Here is an 11,461-nt window from a genome sequence, read left to right as displayed (position 1 = left end):
TTTCTGTGGGAGATGGGAACTCCCTTTGGGGTGGACTAGGGGGCTTTTTCACTTTGCAAACCTATTATGTGCACAAAAAAGATATATAACTCAATAAAGGAGAGGGGGAAAAGCCAAAAACCATAATACCACCTCTTTAAAGATGTTCTTACAGAAGATCCTGGCTGCCAGAACATCCACAAAATTACAGCTGGAGGTTATTGAAGCATGCGTGGCCAGTACATGCAGAACCATTGTGACGCTAACTGCACATGAAAGCCTATGTATGTAATGAATTGTTTGTTGATTCCATGACCGGCATCTGCACCAGTTAAAAGGGAGCTCAGGAGAGTGACATCACTTGAGTGAGGTGATACATTGCACGAGAGGTAACCACCTGCGATGGCCGGGAATTGAACCCGGGTCAACTACTTGGAAGGCAGCTATGCTCACCACTATACCACCATCGCTGCAGACAAGCAATCCCTTCGAGCTGTGTTTTTTTTTTTCTGTTACAGCCTGGAGTCCTGCACAGTAATGGTCAGCAGTAAAACACAATTCCGATGCACTGGATTGAACCGGGACCTCATACATGCAAACTCATTGTATTACTAACTGTCCATGAAATTGTCTGTATGTAACAAATTGATTAGCCATTTCTTCACTCTGTTTTTTGCTTTGTGTGATACTTGCGTAATACTACAGTCCTGTCTCTTTAAGGCCCCCTCCCTAACCCACCCCCTTAATCTGATTGGCCATGTTACCGGAAACCTGCGGAGGGGATTGTTAGCCATAGACAAAGCCAAGCTTAACCGGGTCCGTCACGTTATGCACACTGGCCCAAAAAGATGGACATTGTGAAAGAAACGGCTGTGAAACGGTGGGTAATTTGTTTTGAAAGCCGTGTTACTGTCTTTACCTGCCAGAGAATTCGACAGCTCTCATTTGACAACAGCTTTGCGTCACGTCCTGCCACCCTACTCTGCGGCTGATTGGCCAACCTTAACCATAACTAACCCTAACCTGGTCCATCACGTCATGCACACTGGCCAAAAAAAACCTACACTGAAAGAAACGGCTGTGAAACTGTGGATAATTTGTTTTTCAGTCACAACCTACGCGACATGACTCGTTTCACTGTTAGGATTAGATCCATTTGTTACGATAACATTTGAAATGTCTAGAAGAGCTACATGATGAAATCCTTTTAACTATATCAGTGCTTGATGACACATGCCACAATCAGTGGTTTGATGAGTGCTTACCTTTTTAAAGAGGTGGTATTATGCTCGTTTTCAGGTTCAAAATCTTATTTCGAGGTTGTACCAGAACAGGTTTACATGGTTTAATTTTCAAACAAACATATTTTTTTTCATACTGCACATTGCTGCAGCTCCTCTTTTCACCCTATGTGTTGAAGGCTTCGTTTTAGCTATGGAGTGATAGACCTTGTCTCTAAAGATCTTTGTTGGGAGTTGCACATGCGCAGTTCCTAGTTAAGGACTACTAGCCAATCAGAAGCAGAGAAGGGCAGGTCAGCGAAAGGCCGGTAAAACAGCTTCATTTCAGCTGTAGGCTACATGTTGCCGACCAGTTTGGCAATTTGGACCGGAGCAAGACTTTCAGAGTGGTGAATTATTAATCTGTAACAAAAGTATCTTTCATCTATAAAGTTTTAACTGAGCTATGTCTCTACATCACAGTAACAACTCCATGTCCATTGACTGCCTGGAGGGTAGCTAGTGTTTGGAAGGGGAGAGGAGAGGCGTGCTGCAGCTCAGTGTTTTTCCACGGGTGTTTTTGAGGGCGTGTCGGAGTAGTCGCTCAGCGAGCATTATGACACGTATTTTCATTGTGACGTCACAAGAAAGGGAAGTAAAGCCTGGTCTACAAACGAGCCGTTTTCAGGCAGTTCAGAGCAGTGTTTTCTGTGGGAGATGGGAACTCCCTTTGGGGTGGACTAGGGGGCTTTTTCACTTTGCAAACCTATTATGTGCACAAAAAAGATATATAACTCAATAAAGGAAAAGCCAAAAACCACAATACCACCTCTTTAAAGATGTTCTTACAGAAGATCCTGGCTGCCAGAACATCCACAAAATTACAGCTGGAGGTTATTGAAGCATGCGTGGCCAGTACATGCAGAACCATTGTGACGCTAACTGCACATGAAAGCCTATGTATGTAATGAATTGTTTGTTGATTCCATGACCGGCATCTGCACCAGTTAAAAGGGAGCTCAGGAGAGTGACATCACTTGAGTGAGGTGATACATTGCACGAGGGGTAACCACCTGCGATGGCCGGGAATCGAACCCGGGTCAACTGCTTGGAAGGCAGCTATGCTCACCACTATACCACCATCGCTGCAGGCAAGCAATCCCTACGAGCTGTGTTTTTTTTTTTCTGTTACAGCCTGGAGTCCTGCACAGTAATGGTCAGCAGTAAAACACAATTCCGATGCACTGGATTGAACCGGGACCTCATACATGCAAACTCATTGTATTACTAACTGTCCATGAAATTGTCTGTATGTAACAAATTGATTAGCCATTTCTTCACTCTGTTTTTTTGCTTTGTGTGATACTTGCGTAATACTACAGTCCTGTCTCTTTAAGGCCCCCTCCCTAACCCACCCCCTTAATCTGATTGGCCATGTTACCGGAAACCTGCGGAGGGGATTGTTAGCCATAGACAAAGCCAAGCTTAACCGGGTCCGTCACGTTATGCACACTGGCCCAAAAAGATGGACATTGTGAAAGAAACGGCTGTGAAACGGTGGGTAATTTGTTTTGAAAGCCGTGTTATTGTCTTTACCTGCCAGAGAATTCGACAGCTCTCATTTGACAACAGCTTTGCGTCACGTCCTGCCACCCTACTCTGCGGCTGATTGGCCAACCTTAACCATAACTAACCCTAACCTGGTCCATCACGTCATGCACACTGGCCAAAAAAAACCTACACTGAAAGAAACGGCTGTGAAACTGTGGATAATTTGTTTTTCAGTCACAACCTACGCGACATGACTCGTTTCACTGTTAGGATTAGATCCATTTGTTACGATAACATTTGAAATGTCTAGAAGAGCTACATGATGAAATCCTTTTAACTATATCAGTGCTTGATGACACATGCCACAATCAGTGGTTTGATGAGTGCTTACCTTTTTAAAGAGGTGGTATTATGCTCGTTTTCAGGTTCAAAATCTTATTTCGAGGTTGTACCAGAACAGGTTTACATGGTTTAATTTTCAAACAAACATATTTTTTGTCATACTGCACATTTGCAGCTCCTCTTTTCACCCTATGTGTTGAAGGCTTCGTTTTAGCTATGGAGTGATAGACCTTGTCTCTAAAGATCTTTGTTGGGAGTTGCACATGCGCAGTTCCTAGTTAAGGACTACTAGCCAATCAGAAGCAGAGAAGGGCAGGTCAGCGAAAGGCCGGTAAAACAGCTTCATTTCAGCTGTAGGCTACATGTTGCCGACCAGTTTGGCAATTTGGACCGGAGCAAGACTTTCAGAGTGGTGAATTATTAATCTGTAACAAAAGTATCTTTCATCTATAAAGTTTTAACTGAGCTATGTCTCTACATCACAGTAACAACTCCATGTCCATTGACTGCCTGGAGGGTAGCTAGTAGCTCAGTGTTTTTCCACGGGTGTTTTTGAGGGCGTATCGGAGTAGTCGCTCAGCGAGCATTATGACACGTATTTTCATTGTGACGTCACAAGAAATGGAAGTAAAGCCTGGTCTACAAACGAGCCGTTTTCAGGCAGTTCAGAGCAGTGTTTTCTGTGGGAGATGGGAACTCCCTTTGGGGTGGACTAGGGGGCTTTTTCACTTTGCAAACCTATTATGTGCACAAAAAAGATATATAACTCAATAAAGGAGAGGGGGAAAAGCCAAAAACCATAATACCACCTCTTTAAAGATGTTCTTACAGAAGATCCTGGCTGCCAGAACATCCACAAAATTACAGCTGGAGGTTATTGAAGCATGCGTGGCCAGTACATGCAGAACCATTGTGACGCTAACTGCACATGAAAGCCTATGTATGTAATGAATTGTTTGTTGATTCCATGACCGGCATCTGCACCAGTTAAAAGGGAGCTCAGGAGAGTGACATCACTTGAGTGAGGTGATACATATACTAATACTAATACTACATGTTATGGGTTGTATTGGCCATTTAAAGGTATTTCAACAGGTAAATAAACTGGATTGGTTGGTACACAGCAAGTTAAATAATGTAGAGTCAGAAGGGGCAGCTGTGGCTCTACTTGGTTCAGAATGGACTTTCAAGTTCCAATCTTGTCATCCAATCCTGGTATTTGACGGTCCAATGTCGGAGGCCAATCACGCAATGGGATGACACTGGAATCTGCCCTTCTTCCCAGTCCCTCCGCCAGTGACTGATATTGGACGTCGCCGGCGAAACGGCTTCTAAGAACTCTGTCAGAAGTAAGTAATAAATGTCTTTATTTTATAGACATACATGCTTAGTTATATTTCCATCTTTTGTTGTCGAGTGTCACATTGTGTTATAGTTACGGTACGACGTTAGCTAACGTTAACTGCTAGCAGTCGCTAACGCAAATCACTACCTTACCTAACTCTTATTTGTTATTGTCTTTTAAACAGGACGAGTCTGGAGGAGTTCCTTCAGCAGCTGCTGCGGTTGCAGCTTCAGTCTGGTTGCCAGGAGAACTGAGCAAGACCATCCCTGTGCAGGACCACAGGTGGATTGCCAGCACCCTCCTTCACTCCGGTAAACTGCAGCCAGATGTCAAGCTGTGGTATGAGCCCCCTGTCCTTCTTCACCCATCGGCTGATGGTGTGGATGCCATACTATCTGTGGAAGGTAAAGGTGTCCTGCCCGGCTTGTGGGAAGCAGCTAACGAGCTATGGTGTCCACAAGAGGGCTCGAAAGGTCCTAGACATCGACGGGTATTACCTTATGGTGACAGAGACACTCAGGTGCACCGTGTGTTCCCTGAACTATCTGTCGACCAGTCAGACTGTCCGGGACCAGCTGGACCTGCCCCACCAGAAGCTGTTTGAGACCAGCAAGTGAGTAAAACAGTTTTGAAAAGACTTAATCCACTTAAATTATCCTCCAATAAACATGTAACTAATCACTGTATTGTTATATGACGTGTATACACACCCAGGATTAAATTAAATGTACTTTTCAGGTATGCTTGTGACATACGTGTCATTCGGCTGCTTCGGGACCGGACTCTCGGCAACAGTCCAGCACGACTGCCGAAGCAGCTTCGGGAGAACCACGGTGAGAAGTGGCTGAACCGGTTGGCACACTATGTGGGGGAGTGTGCTAACTTTATGGGTCGGCCCAGCCTCTTCCCAGTGATCTGCCAGGAGCCCCCGGAGCCCATCCACGTCCCCACCAGTCGCTGGCTGCTGACCGTCTACAGCAGGGACATCCTCTCCCGTCTGGACCACATTAAGGCCAGCATCACCTGTCTGCATGCATCTTTGAGTGGGATGCAGGTGACCTCACTCTGTTGCAGCAGGCTAAGAGAGAGCAGCTCAGACAGGAGGGAGTGCCAGCGCTTACTGATCTCCTGGTGGACAGGAGAATCACTAAGAAGTAGCTGAGCCAGTACTGCAGAAGGAGGATGCGCGGGGAGGAGGGGACCATCAGCCTCATCGAGCAGCTGCTGCAAACACTGGGGGGGCAAAAAGGGAGAGACCTCATGGAGGTGCCGCTGCTGGAACAGGTGCACATGGAGCACATCTGGCGGGTGCAGAAACGGCACGTCAAGTGCATCCAGGACGTGCCAGGTGTGCAGCTGTATACAGTGACAGGCACTACCAGCTCTTCCCTGCTACACCTTCAGGTCCTCAGCTGCTTCCCCAGCAGCAGCTCCTCCCTGCTACACCATCAGGTCCTCAGCTGCGTCCACAGCAGCAGCTCCTCCCTTCTACACCATCAGGTCCTCAGCTGCGTCCCCAGCAGCAGCTCTTTCCTGCTACACCTTCAGGTCCTCAGCTGCGTCCCCAGCAGCAGCTCCTTCCTGCTACACCATCAGGTCCTCAGCTGCGTCCCCAGCAGCAGCTCCCTGCTACACCATCAGGTCCTCAGCTGCGTCCACAGCAGCAGCTCCTCCCTGCTACACCATCAGGTCCTCAGCTGCGTCCCCAGCAGCAGCTCCTCCCTGCTACACCATCAGGTCCTCAGCTGCGTCCTCAGCGGCAGCTCTTCCCTGCTCCACCCAGCCCTCAGTTCCTGATGCTGGCTCCACTAACCCCAGGTGCTGCTCCACAGGCCCTGGGGTTCAGCCTTTCCTCTGCCCCTCCTGCTCCAGTCCCCCGAAAACTGACCCGAAAGGTGCTGCACAACACGTGCAAAAAATGCGGACAGTTCAGGACGGCGGAGACTGGACACAGCCAATACAAGGTTGTCGTTTACTGCCCCTCTGTAGAGGCTGTACCAAAGGAGCAGTGGTTGGAGGACATGAAAAGGAATAAATAAATAAATGTTTTTACTGGATGCTTTTTTTTATGTAAATAGTTTTATTTAATGTTATTATGTTATTTAAATGTTTTTATTCGGTTATAATGTAAAATTTTCTATGAAAGGGATTGTTTACCCCACTATCAGAGGCATGTGCCCTGGACACTTTTTTATGTTTATAGTTTTATATTATATTTAATGTTAATCTTAAATAAGTAATTATGTTTAAACTATACTATTTTAAAATATAGGTATGTGTTATTGTTTCATTATCTTATACTGTGGAGTGTTTCTGACTATTTGTCCTCAGTTCTAAACTGATTTATAATAAAAGTTTGTTCATTCATATATTTTGAGTGCAAATCTTGTTTTCAGGTAACTAGTAACTGTCAAGTAATACTGTCAAGTAATTGGAGTGAGTGGAGTTAAAAGTACAGGCACTTTCACAGTCCAAGGTGACTTCTTCAAAGGATTTGTTCTGTTTAGTGAAGTCTTCTCTAGGACATTATGCTAATTATTGATGTGTTAGCATATTGAGCTAACACTGGGGCTTGGTTCAGCCTCAGACACCAGACAAATTAAACCAAGACAGCATAAAAGAAACACATTTTTCTTCTAGGGAACACAAAGCAACAAACATCACAGTGTAAAATATTTAATCAAAGAAACTTGAAAGATACAAAGAGTCTATGTATGGATAGTAGACTAATATAATACATGAGGTAGACCAAGAAAGTATTTTTATACTAAATCAAGTTTACATGGGCAACCAAGAGGTGGGATTCGAACAGGGTCTCTTTGTGGATGTGTCTTTCTCCTCCTGAAATGCACACAAAATTACATTTTTGGTCTTAAAATACAAAAAGACTTTGGAGTACCACATGAGTGCTACTGGGGGCTACAGAATTGTGTTGTCTTCTTTTCTTTCCTTTTTTCTCTCTTTTTTCTTCTCTTTTCTTTCCCCCATCTTTCTTCTCCTTCTTCCCCCTCCTCTTTCACCTCCCCCAAGCCAAACAGACTATTCTTCCCCAGCTTCCCAGCTTCTTGGTTCAGAATGGGCTGTCAAGCTCCAATCTTGTCATCTGGTCAGGAGATAGAGCGGGTTAGCTGTTAATCGGAAGGTTAGTGGTTCAATCCTGGCACCCCCAGGCTGCATGTTGAAATGTCCTTGGGCAAGATACTGAACCCTGAATTGTAATGGTCAAAAAGACTAGAAATGTGCTATACACTTGAGCTACACAACAGTTTTGATGTGTTGTGTTAAAGGTTTAAATACTGCAAATAAAATGTCTTTTATTTTTTAAATCTCAGTTGTGCGATGAGGTCGATGCAATGCAACCCTCTCCAGTCAACATATGCAGCCGCTTCAGTGAGAACTTCACATCTGTTCTCCCAAACATGCTTAAACTTGGATTTGCCACTGTAAAAACTCAAAACTGCAAAAAGGCAAGAGAGGATGACTTGGTGAGGAGGATATTACAGGTACTGATTTCACACAGAAATAGTCAGTTTTGCTATATCATTGTGTCATTTGTGTGCAGTCCTTTCTAAAGAGACTGGGTAACTATTGTAAAACTGGTATTGCACTGGCATGTTGAAAACTTGTTTGCATGGCATTCAATTAGTTTTTGAGATGTTAACTTTTTAATTTTAAGTTTCAGTTAAATTTTACTATTTCATCCACATTCTTCCACTGTCTGGATTTTGTGTTAACAAGTGATGGCTTGTGTAAACTTAGTCTTCAAATAAGGCACCATTTTCTCACATATTTCTCATATATTCTCACATTTTCGCTCAATATGATCCATACCATTGATATGCATCTGTTTTGCATTAATTAATGACTCTTCCCAGGACAAGCTGAGGCACAATGTGCTGGTAGTCTTCTCCATCCCTGTCTTGATAGGTAACAGAAAAAGCATGGTGAATGTGTTAAGAAACAGGAAGCACTCAACATATCCTGCAAATTTAGCATTAATTCCTCATCAGCCACAGCCTGTTGAAAAAAGTGGGCCAGATAACGTTTTTAACACACTAAATTTAGCTTTGTTAAACGTTAGGTCTTTGGCGGGGAAAACATTATTAAACAATGATTTTATAATCACTCACAATCTTAATTTCAGCACTGACACAGCTCTTGTTAAGGTCTTCAATGACATCCATTTAAACACTGATAGTGGCAGAATTTCAGTCTTAGTATTATTGGATCTCCGTGCTGCATTTGACACGGTCAACCACAACATATTACTAGACAGACTTGAAAACTGGGTTGGACTTTCTGGCACAGTACTAAACTGGTTTGAATCCCACTTAAAGGACAGGGACTACTTTGTGTCTATAGGTAATCACACATCTGAGCTGACAAAAATGACATGTGGAGTTCCCCAAGGCTCCATTCTGGGGCCTCTTTTGTTTAACATTTACATGCTTCCACTGGCTCAGATTATGAAAAACAACTAAATATGTTACCATAATTATGCAGATGACACACAGATTTACATAACCATATCACCAGGGGACTATTATCCCATACAAGCGCTGAGTAACTGTATTGAACAGGTCAACGGTTGGCAGAAAGTTATTGTTTTTGGAGCCAAGGAATAACAATTGAAAGTCAGTGCTCAGCTTCAATCTGTAATGTTAAGAACCACAAATCAAGCCAGAAATCTTGGTGTAGTCATGGACTCAGACCTGAATTTTAGGAGCCACATTAAGACAATTACAAAGTCAGCCTACTATCACCTGAAGAATATATCAAGGATTAAAGGACTTATGTCTCAGCAAGACCTGGAAAAACGTATCCATGCATTTATCTTCACTCGACTCGACTACTGTAACAGTGTCTTTACAGGGCTCCCTAAGAAATCCATCACACAGCTGCAGCTGATTCAGAACGCTGCTGCTCGAGTCCTCACTAAGACTAAAAAAGTGGATCACATCACTCCAATTCTGAGGTCTTTACATTGGCTTACTGTATGTCAAAGAATTGATTTCAAAATTCTGCTGTTAGTTTATAAAGCATTAAATTGTTTAGGGCCAAAATACATTTCTGATCTTCTGCTTCATTATGAACCATCCAGACCTCTCAGGTCGTCTGGGGCAGGTCTGCTTTCTGTCCCCAGAGTCAAAACTAAACAAGGAGAAGCAGCGTTCAGTTATTATGCTCCATATATCTGGAACAAACTCCCAGAGAAGCCTGTGAAGAGCCTTGGGAAAACCTTTGACTGCTCTCTAAAGGATGCCGTTTCTATCAGGGCAACAAATGAACAACTGGAGAGCTGGCTTACTACAGTTGACAAGTGAGGCCTACCGGGTAAATTTAAAGCTTGGCTATACCAACATGGAATCATACATAGGATATTGTGGCCATTATTGGTGTACGAATTTCCAGTTTCCACCGTGGAAGGATTTGAGAGGAGGGTGAGCAATTACCTTCAACGGTGGCTGGGCTTGCCAAGAAGTCTGAGCAGCATCGCCCTTTACAGCAAAAAGAACAAGCTAACGCTACCAATCAACAGCCTTAACGAGGAGTTCATGGTTACCAGATCAAGGGAGGTGCTTCAGTACAGGGATTCCAAGGACCAAAGAGTATATCAAGCTGGAATTGAGGTTAGGACTGGCAGAAAATGGAGGGCACATGAGGTGGTGGGCCAGGCAGAATCACGGCTGCGTCATAAGGAACTGGTGGGTCCAGTGGCTATTGGCCATACAGGAATGGGCAGTATTCCAACAACCCATTACACCAAACTGAAGGGTAAGGAAAGGCGGGACCTGGTCCAAAAAGAAGTGAGGGCTGGGATCGAGGAGCAGCGTGCAAGCCAGATGGTGGGAATGAAGCAACAGGGCGCATGGACCAGATGGGAAGATGCTATGGGGAGGAAGATTTCATGGGCAGAGCTGTGGAGGGCTGAGCCCTATCGCATCAAATGTATCATTCAATCTGTCTATGACACCATACCCAGTCCATCCAGTCTCTTTTGTTGGGGCAAGGTTGAGACGCCGGCATGTACCCTGTGCCAGGGAAGAGGATCGCTGGAACACATCCCCAGCAGCTATCCTTGGGGAAGGCCGCTACCGTTGGCACCATGACCAAGTGCTGAAGGTGGTTGCTGAGTCCATCACTAATGCCATCAAGCAGAGCATGCGTTTACAACCACCAAGGCGGAAAATCTCATTCTTAAGAGCAGGGAACCACCACCTTCCCGACCAATAGTTCAGACAGGCCTGCTGGGAACAGCGAATGACTGGCAGCTAAGGGTGGACCCGGGAAAGCAACTCAAGTTCCCTCGAGACATCATGGAGACCAGCCTTAGACCCGACATGGGGTTCTGTTCTCAGTAACATCGAAGCAAGTTATCTTGGAGCTAACAGTGCTCTGGGAGGAGAGGATGGAGGAAGCGAGCGAAAGGAAAAGGGAGAAATATGCGGAGCTGGTGGAGGAGTGTCGGAGACGGGGGTGGCGTGCACAGTGCTTGCACATCGAGGTTGGGGGAAGGGGCTTTGCAGGAAAGTCACTCTGCAGGGCCTACAGCCTCCTGGGAATCACAGGAGCATGTAAGAGAGAAGAGCCATTAGTGCAGCTTCAGAGGCTGCGGAAAAAGCCTCATGCTGGCTGTGGATCAGGAGGGACAAACAGTGGGCGAACCCTTCTTGGACACAGGCCGGGAACTGATCATTCCCGGTCGGGTCGCCTGGGTGAGGGGGTCTGAAGTTGAAAGACCCAAAACCCCCTATGACCCCAGGTGCTATCACTGATGATGTGTCCAAGAGTGCATCACAAGGTGTATGTAACAATGTTTGCAGATTTTATTTATTTAGCAAATCTTCAAACACTTAGTTTCAACCTGGAGGTGGTTAGCACTGTCACCTCACAGCAAGAGGGTCTGGGGTTCAAACCCTGTGTGGAGTTTACATGTTCTCTCCGTGTCTGCGTGGGTTCTCTCCGGGTGCTCCGGCTTTCTCCTACCGTCCAAAGACATGCGGACTAGGTTAATTGGTGACCC

The 11,461-nt window shown here is 45.1% G+C and overlaps 1 protein-coding gene, 2 non-coding genes and 1 pseudogene across 3 annotated transcripts; 2 read left to right on the top strand and 2 right to left on the bottom strand.

Annotated features, from left to right (window-relative positions):
• Nucleotides 1-377: 377 nt before the first annotated feature.
• On the bottom strand, nt 378-449 carry trnag-ucc. Its single transcript has one exon. It is a non-coding gene; the product is annotated as a tRNA-Gly (tRNA).
• Nucleotides 450-2,273: 1,824 nt separating this feature from the next.
• trnag-ucc lies at nt 2,274-2,345 on the bottom strand. The gene has a single exon. It is a non-coding gene; the product is annotated as a tRNA-Gly (tRNA).
• Nucleotides 2,346-4,627: 2,282 nt separating this feature from the next.
• Nucleotides 4,628-5,816, top strand: LOC119907523. Its single transcript, XM_038725291.1, has 2 exons — nt 4,628-5,050; nt 5,176-5,816. Exons 1-2 carry the CDS (start codon nt 4,764-4,766, stop codon nt 5,597-5,599), a joined length of 711 nt encoding a protein of 236 aa, XP_038581219.1. The 5' UTR covers nt 4,628-4,763; the 3' UTR covers nt 5,600-5,816.
• LOC119882642 lies at nt 5,620-11,130 on the top strand (annotated as a pseudogene).
• Nucleotides 11,131-11,461: the final 331 nt, after the last annotated feature.

The sequence above is a fragment of the Micropterus salmoides genome, unplaced genomic scaffold (assembly GCF_014851395.1).
Source record: "Micropterus salmoides isolate LMB-PRFRI ecotype aquatic unplaced genomic scaffold, ASM1485139v1 Ms_hic_scaffold_1, whole genome shotgun sequence".
NCBI classification, from domain to species: domain Eukaryota; kingdom Metazoa; phylum Chordata; class Actinopteri; order Centrarchiformes; family Centrarchidae; genus Micropterus; species Micropterus salmoides.
The sequence above is the reverse complement of the archived record's forward strand: the minus strand, read 5'-3'. Positions and strand labels throughout refer to the sequence as shown.

Excerpts from the sequence above, each read along its gene's own strand:
- LOC119907523 (XM_038725291.1), top strand. The coding sequence starts at position 4,764 with ATGTCAAGCTGTGGTATGAGCCCCCTGTCCTTCTTCACCCATCGGCTG. Across the intron at positions 5,051-5,175 it reads AAGCTGTTTGAGACCAGCAA|GTATGCTTGTGACATACGTG; the intron begins GTGAGTAAAACA and ends TGTACTTTTCAG.